The sequence below is a fragment of the Arabidopsis thaliana genome, chromosome 5 (assembly GCF_000001735.4).
Source record: "Arabidopsis thaliana chromosome 5, partial sequence".
NCBI lineage: Eukaryota > Viridiplantae > Streptophyta > Magnoliopsida > Brassicales > Brassicaceae > Arabidopsis > Arabidopsis thaliana.
Genome location: NC_003076.8, coordinates 17,166,220 through 17,190,417, shown reverse-complemented (window position 1 = coordinate 17,190,417; position 24,198 = coordinate 17,166,220). Strand labels below are relative to the sequence as shown.

Here is a 24,198-nt window from a genome sequence, read left to right as displayed (position 1 = left end):
AACCTTTGTTTCGAAGTTATCTCAAACCTATATATACCTTACTCATCTTACTAAGAAAATGAGGCTTGTGTGTTTTTCAACCGCATTCGCATTGAAAACTTTGCAATATCTTATATCAAATCACATTGCATAACTTAATCCACTGCATTAGTTGATTCTTATTCAGTTTAATGAGATTAATATAGTGATTTAGATATTCGAACACCTATATCCACTCTTTTAGATTGTAATTTTAAAGCTATATATCAAAAAATTATACGATTTTTATCTGAACCTTCGTCGAAACATTAATTATTGACTAATGACAATAAAGAAAACAATTTAATCCAAATAGGCAAATACATTGATCTCTTTGCAGATTCACATTTTTAAAAAACATTAGTCGAAACATTAATTAATGACAATAAATTATTCAAAAAAAAATAAAAAAAAATAGAGTAAGAAGAGAAGAAGGGTGTTGAATTGGATCACTACGAAACGAACCCCACCGAAACAAATAATGTCCGGCGGCAAGAATTAATGATGATCTTCGTCTCTGTCTCCTCTTCCTTCTCTGGATCTTTCTTACAGAATATACCTTTTTGCTTCTTCCTCTAATCCATTTCTCCTCTTCTCCGTTTCTGGGTTATTCAAAGTTTCGATTTTTATTAACAAACCATGATTGATCGATCCACATCATAAAGTTTCCTAATTTATCTCAAAGATCGTAACTTTCGTTGACTTTTCCGATCGAAATATGAATGCCGTCGGTAGGATCGGAAGCTATATCTACCGTGGTGTAGGTACGGTTTCAGGTCCGTTTCATCCATTTGGTGGTGCGATAGACATTATCGTTGTTGAACAACCTGATGGAACGTTTAAATCGTCTCCTTGGTATGTTAGATTTGGGAAATTTCAAGGGGTTTTGAAGAATGGTAGGAATTTGATCAGAATTGATGTTAATGGTGTTGATTCTGGTTTCAATATGTATTTAGCTCATACTGGACAAGCTTATTTTCTTAGAGAAGTTGAAGATGTTGTTGGTGAATCTGAGAGTGGTGAAGTTTATACTTTGTCTTCTGGTGATGAAGCTGAGACTACTAGTAGGGATGATGTTGTTGATAAGGTTAAGATTCCTTTGAAGTCTAGGAGTTGTAACTATGATTCTCCTAGTCCTCGTACTGGTAATGGGAAGATTGTTGGTAAGCCTGGGATTTTAGGGTATGTGTTTGGTGGGAGGTCTGTTAGAGAGAGTCAAGATTGTGGTGTGGAGAGAGCTGAGATTGCTGCTGATTTATTGGAGGTTAAGTGGTCTACTAATATCGATACGCGTAAGCGTGGAAAAGGTATGTCTTCTGAGTCTTTGGATGGTAAAGACTATGGTGAGAGTACTAGTACTAGTGGAAAATCTTGTGTTGAGGGTAGCTCTGAGATGCTAGTTGATAGCGATTCGATATTGGAGACTCCTCTTGTTGCATCTCCTACATTGCGGTTTCTTGATGAGAAAGAGCAGGATTTTCGTGAAAGCACTAATGTGGAAGATTATTGTGAAGAGGATGGATCGAGTGGAGTTGTTGTTGAAAATGGTTTATGTGAAGCATCGAGTATGGTGTTCTCTGTTACTAGTGAAGGGAGTGGAAACGTAGAGATCTTTGTCGAACCAAGAACCGAGGCACTAGCAGAGGTTAGTTACTACATCTAATCAATTTCATATTCTTGGGAATGCTTGATTAATAGCTTCAAAGGTAGAATAAGAAGGTTATAAATGTATGGTACTGATGTCTTGTATAAATTGTATCTCCACTAGGATGCTGTAAGTGGAAGCGATCTGGATTCCAAGCAAGAACTGTTAAGGGCTCCTGAATCTGTGGAAATTGCAACATTGGGTTCAGCTGACCAAGCGGATATGGGGAGCATTGGCACTTCTCAAGAAGGAAGCAGCACTGGCTCTCCAGTTCAAGATGAAAATAAAATCACCATAAAAGATATGCATATCTCGGCAGGAGATTTTGAGAAGTCCCAGTCAGCAAGTGGAGAAAGCATCCTGCAACCAGAGATAGAAGAAGAACAATTTTCCTTTAGCGATCTTGATGAATGTAAACCTGGTGGTAATAGTTCTGTAGGGTCAAGTTCTTCTGACACTGTAAAAGTTGATGGGAAAGAGAGTTATGATGAAACTAAAACTAGTCCTGAAAAAGGCGTGGAGAACACAATGGCCTTGTCAGAGCCGATTAACATAGAGAGAAAAAAGGATATCTTCACAGATGAGATGGAGCGGTTGGTAGGATCATTACCGATTATGCGGCTTCAAAACAACGATGATATGGATGCCAGTCCTTCTCAGCCCTTGAGCCAGTCATTTGACCCATGTTTCAATACTTCAAAGTTGGATTTGAGAGAAGATGAGTCGAGCTCGGGGGGTTTAGATGCAGAAAGCGTTGCTGAGAGTAGCCCAAAATTAAAGGCATTTAAACATGTTATAGCTAATCCTGAAGTGGGTAAGGAAATATAACTTGTTAACCTTTTTATTTTCTCTCTGTAGATATGGTGAAGGATAAAATTTTACTGAATTGTTTGGTTGTTATGAATTTTGATGCTATAGTCTAACTTTCTATCTCCACTCTCAGTCGAGCTCTCTCTCTGCAAGCACTTATTAAGTGAAGGAATGGGAGCAGAAGCGGCTTCTCAGGCTTTCAATTCCGAAAAACTGGATATGGAAAAGTTTGCTTCTTTGGGCCCATCGATCCTGGAGAACGATAAGCTTGTCGTGAAGATTGGTGGCTGCTATTTTCCATGGGATGCAGCAGCTCCTATTATCTTAGGAGTGGTTTCATTTGGGACTGCCCAAGTATTTGAACCCAAGGGCATGATAGCTGTTGACCGGAATGAGAAACCTGGTGATGTATTAGCTCAAGGCAGTGGAAGCTGGAAACTTTGGCCTTTCTCTCTGCGAAGATCAACAAAAGAAGCTGAAGCTTCTCCTTCTGGGGACACAGCTGAACCTGAAGAGAAACAAGAGAAGTCGTCCCCAAGACCAATGAAAAAGACTGTCAGGGCACTAACTCCAACTTCTGAACAATTGGCTTCGCTAGATCTGAAAGATGGAATGAATTCCGTGACTTTTACGTTCTCCACCAATATTGTGGGTACACAACAGGTCATTTCATTTACTACGACATGTTTGTCATATAACTGTCAAGAGTTTCCACTTAGTGTTCACAAACTTTAATGCAACAGGTAGACGCAAGGATTTACTTATGGAAATGGAATTCGCGCATAGTTGTGTCAGATGTAGATGGTACCATCACAAGGTAAAGAAAAACACATTTGGTTTTATATTATGTTTTTATATTTTAAGCCAAGTCCAAAACCTGTTTCTGTTTCTGATTTTCCTTACTTACTTTGCTTTATATTATTGTTTGTCGTAGATCGGATGTATTAGGCCAGTTTATGCCTTTGGTTGGTATAGATTGGTCACAAACAGGTGTTACACATTTGTTTTCGGCTGTAAAGGTCTGTTATCTGTGCTTTACTTGTTCGTAATTCGTATCATTATGAATGATACTAGCATCAAAACAACTTGACAAAAAGCAAAGATTCATTTTCTCCCTTACATTTGTACAGGAAAATGGATATCAGTTGATATTTTTAAGTGCACGCGCGATTTCTCAAGCCTCAGTCACAAGACAATTTCTAGTTAATCTCAAGCAGGTAATTAGCTGCAACGCATTCCCGAACATTAGAAATCGAAAATCTACCGTACTTTGTTAATCTTGTCTAGCAAATTCCAGGACGGAAAAGCATTGCCGGATGGGCCTGTTGTTATCTCTCCTGATGGTCTCTTTCCTTCGTTGTTTCGGGAAGGTATTCTGTTTCCTCTGCAACATATCAAACAGATCTCATGATTTGTTGATCTTGAATGATTTGCTTCGAATTCTAAATTGTGTGTTTCTCTCCAGTAATTAGAAGAGCACCTCATGAATTCAAGATTGCTTGCTTAGAGGTTAGTTTTATGCGGGTTTTTTTATGTCTGTTGAACTCTCATGTCCTCTGAACTACGTTTAACTCGGTTTTTCCAAAATATACAGGAGATACGGGGCTTGTTTCCTCCCGAACACAACCCATTCTATGCTGGTTTTGGAAACAGAGACACAGATGAGATAAGCTACCTTAAAGTCGGAATCCCCCGAGGAAAGATCTTCATTATTAACCCAAAGGTACACATTCTTAAAATTGAAAATCCATTAGCATAAAAAGAGACGAATTAGCAACATTTTGTGGAACAAACTATGCTCTCAGGCTTAAAGGACTCAACTGTTTGTTTGCATTTGCATCTGTGTTTGTTTTTGAAAGGAACCTATGAGTTATATAGTAAGTTTGTATTTCGTATTTGACATTCGGTCTTTCAATATGCAAAAGAACAAATCTCATGTGTATGCAAGTGCAATTATGGTATTAGAAACAACTGAAACATTGTTTGTGAGAATTGCAGGGAGAAGTAGCTGTGAATCGTAGAATTGATACAAGATCATACACAAATCTTCATACTCTTGTTAACAGAATGTTCCCAGCTACATCCTCTTCAGAACCGGTATATATATCAAACATTGTACTTTGTCTATTTCATTAAAAGAAGTTGCGGATTCTGATGAAGTTTTATAAACAGGAGGACTTTAACACATGGAATTTCTGGAAACTGCCTCCTCCATCGCTTATGTGATGCTGATGATCATGATGATGATAAAGATGATGATTTGTCTTCAAGAAAATGCAGATTAGTTGATAGAGATAACAAATTGGTGGTCTGGTGTAGTTTTTTTTTTCATTTCTTGGACACGAGGTTCTTTTTTTTTTTGTCACACTGATTTCATATCACAGGTTACGATGTATGCCCAGTTATATACTTGTATATATATATTAAAAAAATGTTGGACACTGTTCATTAAAACATTTCGAAATTTAAGAGAATCATAATCATAGATGGACACATATAAGTTAATTGTTGTTCCGATCCCAATTGCAACACATAAAATGTTGCAAGCGAATATTTGAGCGCAGAATCTCCAGACAAGCCGGTGGTTGGTAAGTTTGTAGTAATGGTTTGCTTTTGGCGACGAAAACCAAGTAACTTGTCTCACTCAGAAGTCAGAAATAGATTAGATAATTATCACAAGAGATTTTAATTTTCCATGTCTTTTTCCCTCAACAAGCATATGAGTTCAAACACACAATGCAATACATAAAACTAGAAATACAATGCACAAAAAGAAAAAAAACGATCATGATGTCAAAACAATTTATTAGTAGAGAACACAAACAAAAAAAAAGTCAAAAAGTTACTACAAATATCTTTTTGCCTATTTCAACAACTATATACTAGGTGACTTAAATTTTGATTACCAATCGTATTAAAAAAAAAAAAAAAAAAGCGATCATGATGCTATAATGCGTTACGGTAATATACAAAGCAATGGGCAAATGGCCCTCAAATCCACTCATTGACTAAATAATTCAATACATAAATACAAACATCACATAACCTCTCATCTTCTACTTGTTCATCTTCCATTCCAATCTCAAGATGCACGCGAAGACCGACTCCGAGGTGACAAGCCTCTCAGCTTCATCGCCGACTAGATCTCCCCGTCGACCAGCCTACTTCGTCCAATCTCCATCACGTGACTCCCACGATGGGGAGAAAACAGCAACATCATTCCACTCAACACCGGTACTCACCAGCCCGATGGGATCTCCACCACATTCTCACTCTTCCTCAAGCCGCTTCTCCAAGATCAACGGCTCAAAACGTAAGGGCCACGCTGGAGAAAAACAGTTCGCTATGATTGAAGAAGAAGGTCTTCTTGATGATGGAGATAGAGAACAAGAAGCTTTGCCTCGTCGATGTTATGTTTTAGCTTTCATTGTTGGATTCTCTCTACTCTTTGCTTTCTTCTCTTTGATTCTTTATGCAGCTGCTAAACCTCAGAAACCTAAGATCTCTGTTAAGGTTTGTGAGAGTTGACTTAGTAGATCGAGATCAGATTTCAGATCTAGAGTCGTGCTTACGTTTGTAGAATTGAATTTTGCAGAGTATAACGTTTGAGCAACTTAAGGTTCAAGCTGGACAAGATGCTGGAGGTATAGGAACTGATATGATCACTATGAACGCGACACTGAGAATGTTGTACCGTAACACTGGTACTTTCTTTGGTGTTCATGTCACTTCTTCTCCGATTGATCTTAGCTTCTCGCAGATCACTATTGGCTCTGGCTCTGTAAGTTCTAAAATCTGAAACTTCTTTAAAATGTGTCTAATTCATCTTCATCAATGTTGTTGTCATGTTGCTATCACCAGATTCTCTTTGTTTCTTTTTTTTTTTATGAAAAATGTATAACCGAACCTTTTTCGGTTTAGTTTGGAAAAAAGTTCGGTTCGGTTTAGTTTTTGGTTAGTCTTTGATCAATGTTGTCGGTGGCTATTATCACATGGGGTTGATCAGGAGTGCACATTTTGGTGTTTAGTTTTAAAATTTTGTGTTTAAAATATGTGTAACCGACAAAAAAATAGAATTTTATTGGAAGTGGTATATAATGGATATATATTTTTAAAAGTTTGATCTAGTGTGGTTGTTACTAAATTCAATTTTGCTTTATTTGACATAGACATTTTCTTAACATTTGGTTTTACAATATAGTTTTGATGACCCACTTCCAATTTAATTTGATCGTTATTCTTTTTACTTTTGTAGATTAAGAAGTTTTATCAGTCAAGGAAAAGCCAAAGAACAGTGGTGGTGAATGTACTTGGAGACAAGATTCCACTCTATGGAAGTGGCTCAACATTAGTCCCACCACCACCTCCTGCACCAATTCCAAAACCCAAGAAGAAGAAAGGACCTATCGTTATCGTCGAACCACCAGCGCCTCCTGCTCCAGTACCGATGAGGCTAAACTTCACCGTTAGATCTCGAGCTTACGTGTTGGGGAAGTTAGTTCAACCTAAGTTTTACAAGAGAATCGTGTGCTTGATTAATTTCGAACACAAGAAACTCAGTAAACATATTCCCATCACGAATAACTGCACTGTCACATCTATTTAAAAGAAGAAAAAAATACACATGAGAGTGCGGACGGTCTCGTATTGGGTAGTGCGCCTATGGCCCTATACATGTTACAAGGTATTGCGTGTGGCCTACCCCAAAGCAGAAGAATCATCATCAGTGGGTTTCATAAATTTAATTTACGTAATTGGTTTGAGAGATTTTGTTAATGATACACAGTAAACGAGAAGATTCACATTTTGTTTTCTTTTTTTAATATGTTTTTTCACGCAAAGTATCAAATTCTTATTTAATGGAGAAATACCTTATAGTAGCACACATTTTGCAAATTTTTAAAATTAATATTAATTAGTAAATTTATACAATAACTAGTTTACACTTATTCATTATTTATAAAAAATTAATAGTAACTACAATTTTCTTAAATCAAAATAAAAATTTCGAAATATCTAATCACCATTTCGATGAGAATTCTTTATGATTTTTGATTGAAAAGTTTTCGGTTATTCTGATCTCCAAAATTATGTTCATAATTCCGACCTCAGAGCTCTTATTTGCTAATTATGCTATTTGTGATAATTGTCCTAAAAAGGGATTACAATTTTTAAAATAAGTTAAAATATTAAAACAACCATTTGTTTTTAACTTTTAAAGGGAAAGAATACAATTTATTTCAAAATAAATTGGGCCTTAATCTGAGTAGCTCGGTCCAATAAGAAAAGGCCTTGATTAGAGCAGGTCTGGTCTAATCAGAAAAAGGTAAACTCGGTAACGAAATCAGAATTCGTCGGAGAAGAAGAAGAAGAAAGATGACGTTGAAGAAGGTGGACGCGAATCCATCAACCTTGGAATCGAGTTTACAAGAACTGAAATCAGACGAAACAAGCCGTAGCAAGATCAATTTCATACTCTTCCTCGCCGACAATGATCCCACCACCGGTCAAAGCTGGTGTCCAGGTCACTCTCTCTTTCTCTCTTAGGGATTTTTCAAAATTCTCAATCGATTCCATCTTTCGTGATCGAATCTATCTTTTTGATTGGTAAATCAGACTGTGTTAGAGCTGAACCTGTGATTTACAAGACTCTAGAGGAATTTCCAGAGGAGGTGAAGCTAATTCGTGCTTACGCCGGAGACAGACCGACGTGGCGGACTCCGGCGCATCCTTGGAGAGTTGATTCTCGGTTTAAACTAACCGGAGTACCAACTCTTGTTCGTTGGGATGGTGACTCTGTTAAAGGACGTCTTGAAGATCATCAAGCTCACCTTCCTCACTTGATTCTTCCCCTTCTTGCACCATCCACTTGATTTGATCGATATCGATTTCTCGGTAAGTTTGTTCTCGGGGTTTAGGTTATATCGATCATTAAAAACATTGATTTGATATTGTTGTATGTTTCAGGGACTATCGTGGGATTGAGGATCAAATATCTTATATATATTTCTAGTTGTGAATTGTTTTCCAATAAATCCTTTACAATGGTAAAGGAAAGTTTGTTTCTTCGATGATCTTTACGATTTCGTGCTCAATGTAGTGTTATTTCTCTAATAAATTACGGTGATATTAGCTGAATTCTAGACTCTGGACTCGAGATTTCGACTTATATTTGGTTTTGAAGTTATAGTTGTGATAAAACTACGAGATTTGATTGAAACCTAAGAGCCTTGAGTTGAAAGAATTGTGTTTCTCATGTGGCAAATTGTGGAAGATGGTGGCTTTTATGTACGGTGTAACTATGGGCTTGATCAGTAAACAGAAGAGAGTAGATGTACATTACTTCTTACTGAACAATACTCAGATATTGTTCTGTCTCTAACAGGACTGTCTTTCACTAGATAACTCTCGCATTGCGTCCTTTGATGACTCGTGGTTCACCACAAGAATGCAATTGCCTCATGCAGAGCTTTGGTGTTTCTGCTGATGTGTTAACCTACAATTTCATTATATTTTATACCAGTTCACAATTAATAAAAGAAAAAAAAAAAAAATTCGTGAAACAAAGTGACACTCGTAGTGGAACATAAGTTTAGGAAAACAAATGGGAAAATTATCGCTAGCTACATCAATTATCACACATGCAAACAAATTTAATATAGCAAAATTATTACATTAACAATCTATTCCAGCTCACAACAACAACAACAAAGAAAATCCAAAAATAATAATCGAATAGATGAAAATTCAAACTCGACCATTGCCACATCTTCAAGTACTGGGTTCTGATATCCATGGAGGGCATCTGAATTTACTCCAAATGTACCTCAGAGAATGAAGCCGTGCATAACAGTAGTAAGAACAATAGCATATGTTGTCATAATCCTTAACAAAGAAGGGACCTAGGCAACGGCATTGACAATTCTTGCAAAGTGGCCGTGAAGATGTATTGTTTGGCAGCAATTCAACACCGTCTCTGATTGTTTCTCCTTGTTTGGAGAATCTGATATCCCAAACTACACAAAATATATGAAAAGTAACCCCGCAATCTTTACAAGTGTAGAACCAACTCTTTGGATTTGTTTCTCTTTCGCAAATATCACACCAACATTTTCCGCTTGCTTTTTCATCACCATAACAAAGAGTGAGTGGATGATCATCATACCTTGGAAGCCTTACCGTTAATGGTAGAGTGGCACAACGAAAATCCAAAAAGTAATTGCATTTGGTACAACCTATAGCATACTCTTTTTGGACGATGCCGCAACACTCGCAAGTCTTCACATTACCGCGTCCAAGTTTAAGGAAGAGTAAATGATGATCATGACTTCCATGGAAAAAAGGAACAGTAATCGAACTGCATTGTAAGTCATAGAACTTTTCCCGATATACAGTTTTTGGAAATGAAGAGTAGATAAATCCTTTGCAAAAAACTTGTTGACAAGCATTGCAAGTTTCTGTGTTGCGTTGGTTTTGGAGGCAAAGAACGAGAGGTACTGGGCTCAGAAAATGTCGTTTCTTCTTTGAAATATTAGCACACGTTTCGTGGAGAACGAAACTGCAAGATGATTCTGAACAGTTGTAGAATGTGTCGGTACCGATGGGACAAACACATGCTACACACAAGATGCTCTTCTTCAAAGTAATACCATCTTTGCTCAAGTTATGTTCATGAGTGAAATGAGTGATGGTGTTATCATCATTCCTCTTAAATGGCTCAATATCTTCAATTTCTTCAAGTACTCCATCAAGCTCTCTTCCATCCCATACATCTTTCCTTGTTGCACACAGTGAATGCATAGCATAATTAGGACAAAGAGAGCATGAATAAGCCCCATATGACCAATCAATTTCTTCCCAACAAACTCCACATCTCCATTCTCCGGGACCAAGAGGATACTTGTACGAAACGCGGTGGTCATGGTGGTTGACATGAATGACACGAGGTAATTTAGCACACTCTTGATGGAAGATCATGAAATCGCATTGAACACATACATAGGGAGCACGGTCGCCTTTCATCCCACAAGCATCACAAACAAAGGAGATCAATCTTGGCATGAGTGTGAGTGTATGCTCATGGACCTTCATATTTGAAAGAGCAACTGGTGTGGGTTCTCGAATCGCACAACGCATATTCAAGTTGAACTTACAAATATCACAATGATATAGTAAGTTCCCAGTGGCATCTCCACATATATGACAATTTAAGTTTGTGTAATCTGGAGCTCCATTGCTGCGAAGCTTAAGAGGGTGTCTGACATGAGAAGGGTGAGTAATCTCTGGTGAGTCAAATACAGAGGCACATCTCTCATGAATCATGAACCTGCAACGAGGGCAACAATAGTCTATGCCACTTTCATTACAAAAGTCGCAAGGCATATTAGCTCCGAGATCAACCTTGATTAGAGGGTGGTCGTGCCATGGCAATTTCAGAGGGGATCGAGCACATATGTAATCAATTATGCAATCAATATCCACATTGAGTTTACAATCAGAGCAATGATAAAGAAGGCGCTTGGTCTTTTTACCGCAGAGATGACATTTTTGGTCGGTGTCATCAGGAGCTCCTGTCGTGAGAAGCTTGAGACAATGTCCATCATGAGAAGGGTGGTCGAATATCTCTTGTATGTCGAACATAAATACACATTTCCTGTGAACAGTAAACTTGCATTCACCGCATGAGATGACATCCCCAAACGACCGATCGCAAGCATCGCATTCCAAACCATCACGATGTTTAATGATTGATACGTGATGCTCGTGTCCTTCAAAGTACAAACTCATTGTTTGCAGAGGTGGAGAGAATGCAAGTTAGTGTTTGGGTAATAGCACATTGGTTTCTTGTAATAATTGATCAATATAGTATTTCCTCTGTAAACTCTTAGTTATATCAATGCCATTTGTTATTATATTATCATAGAAATTAATACTGACGTCGACAAATCTGTAGTAATTAATACCAGTAATACAAATAGTGGGCACGTTGTTTTAATTTCAACGCTAATATATCGATTGTCCCACTCCAGTTTTGTTGTCATGTTAGTACATTGACTTCTTAATTTCTTATCTTTGCTCTTCTAACTTTCAAAAGACAAGTTTTAATTAAATAACAGAAAATATACTATATACTAGTATTATATAATATTTGATCATCGAAGGGAACAAAATTATGATAGCTAAGATTATTGAGGTATTGAATGGCAACGGTGCCGTGACCAAACTCGCATGTCACCATTTAATAGCAAGACGATTATAGCAGGTATGATAACCGATTTCAGATTTAGATTGCTCGGGCAATAAAACATTTCACAGGTCAGATTAAAATATTTTTATAATGGACGATTGAATTTTGATGAATTATTTGGTAGTTAGAGAAGTTTTAGAATATTCGGTTAGTGACCCGTTCGATCTGAATTCTTTTACAGGTGAGTTCTAACTCTTTTTCTAATTATTACTTAACTGTATTAGGAGAAAGATATAAAAAGAGAATATAGTTCAACTATTTTAACGTATGAATTTTGGATATGATTCTAGTGATGGTATAATATTTTGTTGAGATTGGTATCATCCTACTCTGATTTTAGTTTTGAACTAATGAGTAATCTGTGGAGTCGTCAACATAACCAACAAATATACTAAACTAGAAAAAGTGCCACACATAGCGTGGATAAAATTAATATATTAATATCAATATTATGATTAAGATATATATCGTAAACTAAGAATCTATTAGATGTTGTGAATTACTATCTAAAATAAAATAGTATTTGTAATTAAAGTTTATCAAAAGGGAACAAATTGTAACCCTTTTAAAATATTTATATCATCTTACTAACAATATTGAGATACAATATAAAACTTGTATTTTATATAAATTTATAAAAATCAGGTGCAACATTTCTTTGACTTTTAGATTTCAGAGTCGAAATAATATATATGGATTATAGGGTTGTAACTTTACCTTCCAACTTTTCTTTTTGAAAAATCAGGTGCAAAATAAAAATGTTGAGAAACTTGGAAGAAATTGGTAAATTTTCAAAGAGAAACAAGTGACATGAACTCTTCATCTGATTCCAAAGCTTCCATAAACTCTGGAACAAGACATACCTCCAAATCTATACTTCCCCCTCCTTCTCTTCCCGGGTAAGCAGATACCTTTCCATCGAACTTATGCGCATAGCCACTTCTAAGCGTCACTCCTTTTCCCAACCCAAATTCACAACCATACTTATTAAACCTCGGCGAGCTTCCCATCATAACGCTCATCGGTTCAAATAGCCGATCAATATGGTAAATATAAGGAGACTTTAGCCATTGATCAATCATTTGAGATACCTTTTCGCTCGTATGTTCAGCTACTGCTTGATGCACTTTCAAAGCAGCAAATCCAAGATCATTCTCCAATAGTTCACCAGCTTTTGCAGCCGTTCTCAAAGCAGAGAGGCAGTTTCCGAAGTAATCCTTGTGAAGCGGTGGATACATTCTTCCTCTGTTGTCAGCAGCAACTCTACAACTTGTTTCTCGATCGAGAGGTAATCTCCTCGCCCTTGTTATGCATCTCCATATAACCGCGGTTAGCGATTGGAAAGATGAGATGGAGGTTGTTCCGCATATTTGGTTGACCCTTGTTTTAAGCATTCTTATGGTTTCTGATGAGAAACAGAACATTCTCTCCTTGAGAATTGGAGATTCGTAGGTTCTGATAAATTCATCTGGATGACTATATGGAAGGCTGAATAGAGGACCGTATCCTTCAGGGATGTAACGCTTCAACACGGGTGGATTCTTAAGACACAAGTCATCGTTTTGGTTGCTCTCTTGTCCTTGGAAGATTTCGGACCATGCGGTAAAGAACTTCCAGAACGCAGTACCGTCTCCCATCGCATGGTTCATAGACAGTCCTATGAAAATTCCATCTACCAATTCTGTCACCTACACAAACACAAGTGACTGAATGTCTTCTTCGTTGAAAATACTAATTGTTCGATAATGCAAATGTATGTCTAGAAATTGACCGAAGTACTTGATTTAGTTTCAATATATGGTAAATTTATATAAGTCTATAAACCTAAAAGTCCTCCAAAAATGGAAAAATAACAAACCTGGACAGATAAGAGGCTCATGGTGTGTCCATCATGATTCACAGCTTTGTGATGGTCAAAGAAAGATTGAACAATTGAAGGGACATACTTAGCACCCACAATATCTTTTATACATAAATCTGAGGTCGCGTAGATAAACCCCGCGCCAGGGCTATCGTTACAATCAACGAAAACAGAGTAAGATTTCGGTTTTTCCGTTGTTAACGATGAGAGGCGACCCGCGAGAGGGTAGAAATGGACTAGTGTGACGGCCAGAGAATCTTTTAGCTTCTCAAGAAGAGTGTCAATGGAGTCAAGTGGTGGCTTGTGAAAGAGAAGACCTTTTTGGATGTACTGAACAGAGAGCATTGCGTAGTCCCATGGAGATAAATAGTATGGTTGCTTTGATTCTTCTGGTAAGGTTTTGGGTTTCACGAAGCTTTTCGAGACGATTTTTACTGAAGATGAAGAATCCATTGTGGAAGAATGAGGTCTGGTGGCCTTGCATGAGTGAATATATAGACAGGAGAGGAGACAAACGTCTAGGTTGGTGAACCTGGAAATTTTCGTTTATCCTATACTACTTTGGAGTTTTTAAAAAGTCCAAATAACCTTTTGACCAAGTAAAGAGTTGGTGGTTCACGTTTTGACAAAAAAAAACAAGAGTTGGTGGAATTATTTTTTTCTTATGGTCTTGGTCTTGGTCAATGAATTTGTCGAATGAATGACATGATCTTATCCGACTGGCAAATTTCTACTACACCTTTCTTGTAAGTACTAATAACGTATTGGAAGGTTGGTTCGAGATCCAAATTTGATTAGGATTGAAACACTGGGATTTGACTATGAATGGAATAGTAAAATGATTGAATAGACGGAACACAATAGCTGAATACGTTTCCACAAATAATCACACATATATACTCAGAGATTAAACTTAGTAAATTTCTGATTTTTTTACGATTTTATTTTAATACAATTTTTTTTAATATTCGTCGTTTACCACTTTCGAGAAATAAACATTTGATCATGTCTAAAAGGTAAAAATATAAAATACTTTCACATTTCAACACGTTAAAACATGCCAAAGTAATATATTTCTCTATTATAATCGGCATTAGTATTACTGTATTAGGTATCAAAAATTTAAATCAAATGAACAACTAGGATGATGTCAAAATTTGAACTAAACATAAGCAACGTAGATGCTCAATAGTTAGGATATAATATGTTTTTCCGAATCTGGTTGGTGTAGTGAGATCAGAATTTGTAGCTTTGAAAAAGTTGAAAAAGGATAAATTATTCATGTGCTCTTTGAATGTCTCTCAGCACTTCGAATTTGGAGATTTCCAAATTCTTTGAACTTGAATTAGTTTCCTACACGATCAATTTGTAAAATAAAATAGATTTTCTCTTTTAGCAAAGTCAAAATCAAAACTTTTCGGATAATTTGATTTACGGGAAAAATATTGAAAAAATCGCTAATTTTTAAATTTGGGACGAAAAAAACATGAACTTTCGAAATGTTATTTAAATCATATTTTTTTTATTCTTTGATAAAATGGTCAAGTTTTATTGACTGGGCCAATTCGGACATGCCGTGAAATTTTCGTAAACAGAGTTAACGTTCCGTTAGAATTTTCTGTTAAACCCTACAATTTTCCTCAACGTGGGTAACATTTGAGCAAAAGACTATTTAGGAGGAGCAAAAGCTACAAAATCTATTAACAAACGCGTATGCGTAGCTAACTTTGTGTCGGGATCAGTAAGACGACGACCACCACGCACCTTTCGTTTCGCTTGGATTAGCAAAATGTCTAATGAGACATATAGAGATTCCACTTTTGAGCAAGGCAACTTCACGAACGCAACAAACTCCCCTTTCGCTATTCTAGTCTTACAAACCATCACATCTATTACTCCCTTGTAAAAAGAGCTCATATATTTTGACCCACGATAAATTTCTTAAAAAAAAGGATGGAATTCACTGAAATAATTATTTTTAAGATATCTTAGTTCACACGATATAAAATTAATTTAAACTAAACTCACTTACATCTTTAGCAAGTGTTGTATACTCTGGGCGGAACAAGTGCAGTTTTGCGGCCACATGTATAATTTTTAGGAATACCAATGCCTGAAGAAAAAGTCAGACGTTTCACAACTCCTACCACGTCAAAATGTCTAACATTATTAGGTGCTTCGTAGCCAGGTTCGACATTCTACACAATCAAGTGAAGCCACGGCTTAGGACATTATAGTAGAGGAGCATATTTTTATAAAAAAGTTTTAAGACTTTTATGTTATAAAAAAAATCAATTATAAGCATTTTTCTATATATTTATATTTGTTAAACTTTTCATTTACTATCTTTTTTTCATCTTTTTAAATTAATAAAATGTCTTATTAATGAATTTAGTTTAGTAAAATTTTAGATTTAAGAAAAATAAAACCTTAAACTCTAAAATTTTGATTACAAAAAAAAAGTCAAAGACTTTCTAATGTAAGGTGCTTGAACTTTGATTACAAAATAAAAACTTTGTTTTTATTAATCAAATAAATGAGTTGGCTTTGCTATCCATTAAGACAATTATGTTTGAAAAACTCGATTACGTGAATTTGATGAATGGTTTTGGAGGTAAAAATCTAAATAGAGGTATATTTAAAAAATATAATTTTGTTTTTTTTTCCTATTTTTTTGCTTACAAAATGCTTATAAAGTTCAAAAAAAAAAATCTATAAAGTTTTAGTATAACTTTTATATACTATTAATTTTTTGATTATGCAAAAAACAAATAAAGGGCATAAATGTTTTATATCTGTAGGGCATTCCTACAAATATTAAAAGTTTTAGTATAACTTTTAATATATATATATTATTGTTTTTCAAATTAATTCTTACTAGTCAAAGTTAATGGGATTGTTAGAAATTATTCACGTAAACAAACAAATATATATTTATATATATATGTATATATACTATTATTATTCAAATTAATTCTTACTAGTCAAAGTTAATGGGATTGTTAGAAATTATTCATGTAAACAAAGAAATATATAAAATTTTCTTCTATTTAAAAAAGCAAAAAAATTGACTCTTGAATTTTGGTATAGTACTGGTTTAGCTAAGGATGTACTAAAATTTATTATTGAAGTTGATCGATGAAGATGACAACACCGTACTATATATATACACATACTAAGAGGGAGAAAATAAAACACTTAGTTAAGTATACATCGAGGAAAATGACTTTCAAAATTAAGAAGAATGGTTTAATGGTGCAATTGCGTATTAGTTCTCATATGATTTAATTTTTAAATATCTATTTTCACTTTTCGTATAAATTTTACTTATTCTAATAATATCTCTTAAATTTATAAGATCTTGTGTGACCGTTTTTTGGTATGTGTCACTAGTTACATTATTGAATTTAAGGGTTCGATAAAAACTTATGGAATGATCGGGTAAATATATTTAACCACGGATACTTATTTGATTTTACATCTAGGTTTTTTAATGTTAAAAGTAGATTGATCACCTAAATTTAAGTCTAGGGATATGTACGAAACAAAAATGTTTAACAACATACTCGTAAGAACCTTAAATGAGCAATACTTTCTTTACCAATGAAAGCTGCTGTTAGAGGGCATCCTGAACATGTGGAGGTTAAAATTAATGACTCTCTAACTATTTTGTTCAAACAGAATTTCATAGATTTTCCATTTTTTATTTTACTCATTTTGTAAATAACCTCATTTTACCATTGATCAAATAAATTTAACATTTCATATAAAAAAAAACCTCATTTGAAAATTGTATTTAAGTATTCAATTATTTGGAGATTGTATTCAAGTATTTAATTTGACAAATATAATTTGGTTAAATATTTCAAGTATTCTAAAAACATTCAGATATTTCAGTTATTTCAGATAGTTTGGTTATTTTGAGTGTAAACATAACTAATATCTTTAAATTATAAATTATAAATTTGGCTATCTTGATTATTTGAAATATAATTAAGAATAACATTTTAGATATATAATTGTATTTCAGATAAGTCTGACATTCACTAGATTTTTAATTTATTTTTAATTTTATTCCCATATTTTTTTTTTTTCTTCTCATAAGTGTATTATATTAACCACCAAAAGAGGAAACAAAGCATTAAAGCTTACAACGATATGTGCAGAAAGAAAAGTTAGGCCCAACATAGCCCATAAGATTAACATCTACGGCATAAAGATGTTTTGACATTTGGACTCTATCCAATACACGTGTCCACGTGATATTACAACTGCAACACAAGATGAAGAGTCATCGGAAGTGTACCGACATCAACCTTCGCCGCCGATGAACACCGAATCCGGTGAGGAATGCATCGCCGAAACATCGCACAATGAATCCTTGTAACCACCGAAATAAAACTGAACGGTGCTCCATTTAAAAGACACAGCAAAAAGGAATCATAATAAGCATCGGAATATTCTTCAATCTTTCAACCCGAAGACATAATCGCTTGATAGATTTCTGCAAATCGAAGTTTCTAAAGACACAAGACAGAAATTAATCTTAAGTAACTAGCACCTAAAACTAATTACCATCTCAAATCTGTTGAGATTTATTGAAAAACAAAACTAAAATATCAAAGCAATCAGCATAAAACTGATTGACTACGAGCAAGGATACAAGCGGCCAAAACCTCTTATGAAAGCAGGATTTGCCGTACGGGAACCGGTCATCTCCACTAAAAGAGCTAGAAGATACCGGGCAAAAGCCCAAATTATTTGGAACGGCTATCATCGGAAAATTCTTGTAGGTGGAGACAAAAAGCTTTCCCTCTCTGAAGGTTTTGTGAGAGAGAAGAGAGAGAGAAGCTTTAGCTCTTTTTATTCCCATATTTTTTTAAAAAAATCATTCAGATATTAATTATCTAGTTCTGTTCGTTTCCTTCCAATCCAGTTCAGTTTAGTTTGGTTTATTCGGTTCTGAGCCGGAGCAACAAAAGGATCAATCTTAAAATCCTCGTTATGTTATGACGATTTTGACGAGGACCAATATTGTAACTTTCTATAGTTTATTTTATTATTCCTCCTTGTAGAATAGTTTATTTGCAAAATAAACCCATATTAATATCTCTTTCTCTTTTTTTCACCACACTCTCTCTCTCTCTCCGGCTCACACGAGTCGCTAATCAAATAAACCTAAACCCTAGATCGTGATCGGCAACGGCACCTCCTCGTCGGCGATAGCTTCTCTTCCACTAAAAGAAAATCCTCTTCGGTATTCTTCTTCCTCTAATCAATCTCTCTCTCCGTTTCGGATTCTCATCTCCACTCGATGACTAGAAACGTCTCGATCTGTTTTAGATTTGACAACGATTCATGATTCTGATTCGTTCATTGATTTGATTCTCTTTGATTTTGTGTTAACTCTCGTTTATAAGCTTAGATTTGGTTCTCGTCTCTGATTCTGAATCGTTCTTGTAGTGATTTGATTTATCATATAAGCGTAGAAGAACAATTTGTGTTTAGTTGAATTTGATTTTTGTTATGTTTAGGTGAGAATGGCAGAGCATTTAGCTTCAATCTTTGGTACTGAAAAGGATAGAGTGAATTGTCCGTTTTACTTTAAGATTGGTGCTTGTCGTCACGGTGACCGGTGCTCACGGCTTCATAACCGTCCCACCATCTCGCCGACGCTTCTCCTCTCGAACATGTACCAGAGACCTGACATGATAACTCCAGGTGTGGATCCTCAGGGACAGCCGTTAGACCCGAGTAAGATCCAAGACCACTTTGAGGATTTCTACGAAGATATTTTCGAAGAACTCAACAAGTTTGGTGAAGTGGAGAGTCTCAATGTTTGTGACAATCTTGCTGATCATATGATTGGGAATGTGTATGTTCTGTTTAAGGAGGAGGATCACGCAGCTGCTGCGTTGCAGGCTTTGCAGGGGAGATTTTATTCCGGTCGTCCTATCATTGCTGATTTCTCTCCTGTGACGGATTTTAGGGAAGCTACTTGTAGGCAGTATGAAGAAAACAGCTGTAACCGTGGTGGGTACTGTAATTTCATGCATGTGAAGCAGATTTCGAGGGAGCTTAGGAGGAAATTGTTTGGGAGGTATCGTCGTTCATACCGTCGGGGAAGCAGAAGTCGAAGCAGGAGTATAAGCCCTCGACGTAAGAGAGAGCATTCGCGAGAGCGAGAGAGAGGGGACGTTAGGGACCGTGACCGGCATGGAAATGGGAAAAGGAGCAGTGATAGATCAGAGAGGCATGATCGGGATGGTGGTGGAAGGAGGAGACATGGAAGCCCGAAACGGAGCAGAAGCCCACGAAATGTGAGAGAAGGAAGCGAGGAAAGGAGGGCGAGAATTGAGCAATGGAACCGAGAACGTGATGAGGGAGTTTAAGGGTATCGTTTGGGCTGATTACTTCATAAAAATCGGTAAAATCTTGTAATGGATATTCATTTGGTGTTCTTTTTTTGAACTTGAAAAATGAGTGGCATGAACTCCTTAGATGATGTAAGGTGTTTACTGTATTTTGTAGAATTTTTGTTTAGAAACTAGTTCGTGAGGCAAATGATGGGTTCAGTTTTTCTAAGTTAATGTGGTAATGATCCCTTGGTTATTGTTCTTTATGATTGTCCCTTGCAATGTCTTCTTATAAGGTTTAAACACTTTGTATTGTTCGGGGAAAGAGATAAATGTTGTACGATTTTTTTGGGTGGATTGAATGAAGAAACCGAACCCAACCCAAATATTAACCCAAATATTATAAATACCCGAATGGGTGCTATGAGCCTAAACCCAAAAAACCCGAAGCGTATCGGAGCGTGTATTCGAATGCCAAGCCCTAGTCAGTTTTATTATTGTTAGTGTCCACTTTTCATGTTTAATGGATTTTGTTCTCGATAACTCAAAAAGTTATTATTTACAAGTGTGGTATCAGAGCATGGTTCATGATGCTACGGGAAACCATTTTCAATGTTTTATTAAGTAAATGTGTCGCAAAAGATGTTAGGAATTGGTTCAATCACTTGCTAAAACTTAAGTAGATGGGATTATATGACTTATCCTTTTTGTTGTGTTGTAGTATGCCGCCAAAGAGATCTCATGGTTGTGATTCAGTGGGAGAGGAGGGACGGTCCATGGGTCTGCCACCCCAAAGATACTATCTTTTGTGAGAGAGTGGGGAGACAGTATATCGGAAAACCGCTGACAAAATTTTCCATAGAAGGAGCAACAACAGTGGCTAAGCTCCACCATCTTTGTATGTACAAGCAATTCTGGCAAAACTTGACAGAGAGCATTCTGGAACAGTAAAATATCTCCAGGCAACGGCTCCATGCCGAGAGAAGACCAGGGAGAGAAAGAGATATAGAGTGAAGGAGATATAGTTCCAACAAATTTTAAGTTTAAGAAATGAACATTCATCTTTTAGGGCTTTCTTTATTATGTTCTACAACAACAGTAACCAAAAAAAAGAGAGCTAGTGGTATTGAGACGATACATGACTTAGCTGTGGGAAGGTTTTGAGTTGCCGATTTGTTCTGCCGTGTTTTCGGCTTTCTGCTTCCGATTGTAAAAGCTAATTATCTTCTTATCCAATTTGTAGTATGACTCCATTCTCTTAAGTGGTTTCAGGCTTAGATCAATGAAATGTACCTACAGTTACATAAATCAAATATCAAACAAATATAACAAAATGAAGAAACCGATTATATGGTTCCTGAGAACTCAACGTTTTCTAAGGAAATTTCTGTTCTTATAATGATTCGCGGATCCCACATTTTATTTTTAGAGAATTGTACCAATGATCTCAGCAAATATTATTAATAGTTCTTTCACCATATAAGACAAGAATGTGTTAAAATGGATCATACCTTGTAATCAAACGTTTGATTGGTCGGTTTTAGAGAGACGTAATCACCCGAGGGTTCTGAATCCCAAGCATTCCTTGATTGAAAACTGATCATAATACTACAGTCTTTGGCAGTTGCAGCTATCAAATACTCCTTCACAATCTTCAAGCTTTCATCTAAAGGTAAAGCATGTAGAGACAATTCCGCCTCCAGTGGCTTACCTTCTTTACATATAGGACAAGGCTGGTTGATTAAATCGTAATACGAATGAATCGCTCCTTCAATGTCTAATTTGTCTAGCTTCTGAATTTCAAGAAGTCTATCAAGAACTCCTGAGCCATAGACAGCGTCAGATACTAGTTGTAGAAAGCACTCTGTCCTATGACCGTCTTCTGATTGAATGAAGCCTTTGAGAGCATCCTCAAAGGCATACCCGATTTCGGGGCTGGTTCTCCCGGTGCTTTCACCTGAACCCCCTAATATGAGAGAACCATTCAAGAATACGCGGAAATTGTTTTGAGGAGTGGAATATAAAGCTTTTATAGCTTCCAAAACACTCTCTTTTGATCCAGAGAAGAGATCAAGAGGATCGTACTCGCTTTCTTCAGATATCTGTAGAATGGTGACATACTTATTAGACATTTCAGCAAATCACAATCTATAGACCATTAAGATTTTATACTAACAATGACTTGCTTTTACCTCGTTATATTCCAACTTTAAGAGTTGATGCATTTTGAAACGGCTTACGCTTGTTTTGAGCATGTTTTCTTTACCTATGAACCTTGAGGTTGGAAGAAATCCGCATTTGGGCTACTTCATGGAATTAAGGACAGTGAGTTTAGGTCAAGCATGATAAAGAGAAAACTAAAACAACCCAGAGGATTTATCAAACCTTTATTTCAACACTAATGCAATCACCACCGCTAGAAATACCTGACACAGATAACACCATATAGTTACGACTAATTTTTATGATCATGAAAAAAGTCCGATTTCTTATAATAATAGGTTACCTTGAGAAAAAAGTGAATGATCATTCAATATAAGGGCAGAATCATGACTCGTATCAACATTTGCTGCATTAACACGCCATAGCGGACGCTGCTTAGTTACTTTCTTATCAACACACTCAAGAAACTCCTTGGACACAGAAACACGTACCTACAATACTCTAATCATCAGCTTACCAAGAAGCCATAAGTATCTAAATAAAACCAACAAAGACCATTTGATAATATTACTTACTCCAGCATCAACATGTTTAGGACCCAAGAGTGGGATGATCACATTCTTAACATATCTTTGTTCAAGAACTTCCTTGTTTGGTGATGAAATCAGCTCATTGTTTTCTCTCCATAGATGTTGCTCATCGCTTGTTAAAACCGAAACAACACCATTCGCATTCTTGATTGCTTTATCATTCCTCCGAGCCTTCTGTATACGAATCACTTTCCCAACCTAATCAAAGTTCAGAGATAATGTAAAAGATTGGTCAAACTTAAACAAACCAAATCCAATTCTGTACAAAACATTTTACTGTTGAACATTGTGTTAACTCTTTAGACACTAATCAATCTGAGAAGATAAGAATTATACCAACACTGATTCTGATTCTGATTCTTCATAGAAGAAGAGAGCCACTAAAAAAGAATCTATATCCAAGTTTCTAACTAGAGAATCTAAACCAAACTTTTATAAAGCTAAAAAGTCAATGACGGCGAGAATCTGAACTACTTTTTTTCAAAGTTCATCAGACTTGCTTTAACTTTTACAGGATTCAAAAGGAAGAGAGATCGAAGAAGAAGAGACTAACAAAAAGTGGAGAAGATCCAGCGTAAGCAAGAACGAGATTGGCACCACCTTCGCCTCTGTAAATCCAATCTGATGCATCTTTCTCCTCCAAAATCATCTCCATGCGATACAAAATTCTTCGATTTTTAAAATCGAAATCAAGCGAAGATCTGATCAAATCAATTCACCAGAATTTTGCTAACGCAATGCAATTGAATAGAGAACGAAGATTTCTAGTGGTTGAAGAAGAAGAAGGAGAGCTTTGAAGTATTCTTCTCTCTCTGCGTCGAGCTCAAACGTGGTGGTGGACTACACCAAAGACGCTTGGCTTACTTTGTCTCTCTGTTTGGAGGAGAGTCAAAATTAAGCTGACCTCTTCTCTGACGTCTTACGATACAACAAATTGAAAATACAAGAGTTATATTGATTCTGTGTTTTAGAATCCACGTGGACGAGGTAACCACCACGTGTTATTTCTTACTTTATGAGATTAAGTGATTCACTGTCCTTCTAATTTTATTTTATTTTCTTTGCGAAAACTGGAAATAAATAAATTTTTGAAAACAATATTTTAACATATCAATTATTTTTATAATAATTCGTGAAATAATAATGAAAAAGCTGACATGGGACACAATTGGATAATTACATCTTTTAAAGTTTTAGTTTATGTATTTTATGTAAATGCTTATAATATTTAGATTGCAATAAATCTAGAAGTCATATTTATAAATTAATATGTTTTATAATTTTACAATTTTGTAATAAGAAACTCCTAATTCATAAATCTAAAATATAAACATATTTTTCATTTAAGCTTTTCCAAGATTTATAATTATTTTAGGTGTCTGATTTTTAGATTTCAATTAAAATTAAAATATTACTTAAGTAAAATGTATTTCTGTATATATTCTATCAAAATGTTAATTTGTTTAGACAAATTTTGATTTATTTCGTAAAAGTGGGTGGGGAACAAA

The 24,198-nt window shown here is 35.7% G+C and overlaps 8 protein-coding genes and 1 long non-coding RNA gene across 14 annotated transcripts; 4 read left to right on the top strand and 5 right to left on the bottom strand.

Moving 5' to 3' along the window:
* Positions 1-439: 439 nt before the first annotated feature.
* Positions 440-4,978, top strand: PAH2 (phosphatidic acid phosphohydrolase 2). Of its 3 annotated transcripts, none has more exons than NM_001203528.2 (11): positions 440-1,663; positions 1,787-2,477; positions 2,607-3,121; positions 3,217-3,290; positions 3,408-3,492; positions 3,604-3,690; positions 3,771-3,843; positions 3,939-3,982; positions 4,068-4,196; positions 4,472-4,570; positions 4,646-4,978. In NM_001203528.2, the coding sequence occupies exons 1-11, from the start codon at positions 737-739 to the stop codon at positions 4,697-4,699; spliced, it is 2,778 nt and encodes a 925-aa protein (NP_001190457.1). In that variant the 5' UTR covers positions 440-736; the 3' UTR covers positions 4,700-4,978. The 3 variants fall into 3 exon arrangements, with proteins under 3 accessions (NP_001190457.1, NP_199101.1, NP_001330498.1); NM_123652.3 differs by having other exon boundaries at positions 2,607-3,136; NM_001344465.1 differs by having other exon boundaries at positions 487-1,663; positions 2,607-3,136; positions 4,068-4,350; positions 4,646-4,959.
* A 407-nt stretch (positions 4,979-5,385) lies between these two features.
* Positions 5,386-7,357, top strand: AT5G42860 (late embryogenesis abundant protein, group 2). Its single transcript, NM_123651.4, has 3 exons — positions 5,386-5,986; positions 6,069-6,254; positions 6,729-7,357. Exons 1-3 carry the CDS (start codon positions 5,561-5,563, stop codon positions 7,077-7,079), a joined length of 963 nt encoding a protein of 320 aa, NP_199100.1. The 5' UTR covers positions 5,386-5,560; the 3' UTR covers positions 7,080-7,357.
* Positions 7,358-7,674: 317 nt separating this feature from the next.
* AT5G42850 (Thioredoxin superfamily protein) lies at positions 7,675-9,006 on the top strand. 2 transcript variants are annotated; one of them, NM_123650.3, is made up of 3 exons: positions 7,675-7,997; positions 8,090-8,368; positions 8,441-9,006. In NM_123650.3, the coding sequence occupies exons 1-2, from the start codon at positions 7,850-7,852 to the stop codon at positions 8,344-8,346; spliced, it is 405 nt and encodes a 134-aa protein (NP_568614.1). In that variant the 5' UTR covers positions 7,675-7,849; the 3' UTR covers positions 8,347-8,368; positions 8,441-9,006. The 2 variants fall into 2 exon arrangements, with proteins under 2 accessions (NP_568614.1, NP_974872.1); NM_203143.2 differs by having other exon boundaries at positions 7,796-7,997; positions 8,090-8,538.
* Positions 9,007-9,052: 46 nt separating this feature from the next.
* Positions 9,053-11,345, bottom strand: AT5G42840 (Cysteine/Histidine-rich C1 domain family protein). 2 transcript variants are annotated; one of them, NM_001203527.2, is made up of 2 exons: positions 9,583-11,336; positions 9,142-9,476 (listed from the first exon to the last, which is right to left on the bottom strand). In NM_001203527.2, the coding sequence occupies exons 1-2, from the start codon at positions 11,258-11,260 to the stop codon at positions 9,376-9,378; spliced, it is 1,779 nt and encodes a 592-aa protein (NP_001190456.1). In that variant the 5' UTR covers positions 11,261-11,336; the 3' UTR covers positions 9,142-9,375. The 2 variants fall into 2 exon arrangements, with proteins under 2 accessions (NP_199098.1, NP_001190456.1); NM_123649.2 differs by having other exon boundaries at positions 9,053-11,345.
* Positions 11,346-12,287: 942 nt separating this feature from the next.
* On the bottom strand, positions 12,288-14,125 carry AT5G42830 (HXXXD-type acyl-transferase family protein). The gene is made up of 2 exons (NM_123648.3): positions 13,579-14,125; positions 12,288-13,408 (listed from the first exon to the last, which is right to left on the bottom strand). Exons 1-2 carry the CDS (start codon positions 14,032-14,034, stop codon positions 12,512-12,514), a joined length of 1,353 nt encoding a protein of 450 aa, NP_199097.1. The 5' UTR covers positions 14,035-14,125; the 3' UTR covers positions 12,288-12,511.
* Positions 14,126-17,617: 3,492 nt separating this feature from the next.
* AT5G42825 (uncharacterized protein) lies at positions 17,618-18,611 on the bottom strand. The gene has a single exon (NM_203142.2). The coding sequence runs from the start codon at positions 18,452-18,454 to the stop codon at positions 18,161-18,163; it is 294 nt and encodes a 97-aa protein (NP_974871.1). The 5' UTR covers positions 18,455-18,611; the 3' UTR covers positions 17,618-18,160.
* U2AF35B (Zinc finger C-x8-C-x5-C-x3-H type family protein) lies at positions 17,631-21,135 on the top strand. 2 transcript variants are annotated; one of them, NM_203141.2, is made up of 3 exons: positions 18,714-18,838; positions 19,116-20,008; positions 20,659-21,135. In NM_203141.2, exon 2 carries the CDS (start codon positions 19,122-19,124, stop codon positions 19,971-19,973), a length of 852 nt encoding a protein of 283 aa, NP_974870.1. In that variant the 5' UTR covers positions 18,714-18,838; positions 19,116-19,121; the 3' UTR covers positions 19,974-20,008; positions 20,659-21,135. The 2 variants fall into 2 exon arrangements, with proteins under 2 accessions (NP_199096.1, NP_974870.1); NM_123647.3 differs by lacking the exon at positions 20,659-21,135 and having other exon boundaries at positions 17,631-18,838; positions 19,116-20,327.
* AT5G06395 lies at positions 19,230-20,113 on the bottom strand. The gene has a single exon (NR_142913.1). It is a non-coding gene; the product is annotated as an other RNA (long non-coding RNA).
* On the bottom strand, positions 20,959-23,716 carry IPK1 (inositol-pentakisphosphate 2-kinase 1). The gene is made up of 7 exons (NM_123646.4): positions 23,244-23,716; positions 22,676-22,888; positions 22,444-22,591; positions 22,323-22,363; positions 22,130-22,240; positions 21,449-22,039; positions 20,959-21,230 (listed from the first exon to the last, which is right to left on the bottom strand). The coding sequence occupies exons 1-7, from the start codon at positions 23,343-23,345 to the stop codon at positions 21,081-21,083; spliced, it is 1,356 nt and encodes a 451-aa protein (NP_568613.1). The 5' UTR covers positions 23,346-23,716; the 3' UTR covers positions 20,959-21,080.
* Positions 23,717-24,198: the final 482 nt, after the last annotated feature.

Coding starts and splice junctions, on each gene's coding strand:
- AT5G42825 (NM_203142.2), bottom strand. CDS start 18,454: ATGGGAATAAAAAGAGCTAAAGCTTCTCTCTCTCTTCTCTCTCACAAA.
- U2AF35B (NM_203141.2), top strand. CDS start 19,122: ATGGCAGAGCATTTAGCTTCAATCTTTGGTACTGAAAAGGATAGAGTG.
- IPK1 (NM_123646.4), bottom strand. CDS start 23,345: ATGGAGATGATTTTGGAGGAGAAAGATGCATCAGATTGGATTTACAGA. Junction 22,889..23,243: donor CTGGATCTTCTCCACTTTTT/GTTAGTCTCTTC, acceptor AACTTTGATTAG/GTTGGGAAAGTGATTCGTAT. Junction 21,231..21,448: donor ATCAAACGTTTGATTACAAG/GTATGATCCATT, acceptor ATGTAACTGTAG/GTACATTTCATTGATCTAAG.
- PAH2 (NM_123652.3), top strand. CDS start 737: ATGAATGCCGTCGGTAGGATCGGAAGCTATATCTACCGTGGTGTAGGT. Junction 3,983..4,067: donor TCAAGATTGCTTGCTTAGAG/GTTAGTTTTATG, acceptor CAAAATATACAG/GAGATACGGGGCTTGTTTCC. Junction 4,571..4,645: donor CTACATCCTCTTCAGAACCG/GTATATATATCA, acceptor TTTTATAAACAG/GAGGACTTTAACACATGGAA.
- AT5G42850 (NM_123650.3), top strand. CDS start 7,850: ATGACGTTGAAGAAGGTGGACGCGAATCCATCAACCTTGGAATCGAGT. Junction 7,998..8,089: donor CGGTCAAAGCTGGTGTCCAG/GTCACTCTCTCT, acceptor TTGGTAAATCAG/ACTGTGTTAGAGCTGAACCT.
- AT5G42830 (NM_123648.3), bottom strand. CDS start 14,034: ATGGATTCTTCATCTTCAGTAAAAATCGTCTCGAAAAGCTTCGTGAAA. Junction 13,409..13,578: donor TGAGCCTCTTATCTGTCCAG/GTTTGTTATTTT, acceptor GTGTTTGTGTAG/GTGACAGAATTGGTAGATGG.
- AT5G42860 (NM_123651.4), top strand. CDS start 5,561: ATGCACGCGAAGACCGACTCCGAGGTGACAAGCCTCTCAGCTTCATCG. Junction 5,987..6,068: donor AACCTAAGATCTCTGTTAAG/GTTTGTGAGAGT, acceptor TGAATTTTGCAG/AGTATAACGTTTGAGCAACT. Junction 6,255..6,728: donor TCACTATTGGCTCTGGCTCT/GTAAGTTCTAAA, acceptor TTACTTTTGTAG/ATTAAGAAGTTTTATCAGTC.
- AT5G42840 (NM_123649.2), bottom strand. CDS start 11,260: ATGAGTTTGTACTTTGAAGGACACGAGCATCACGTATCAATCATTAAA.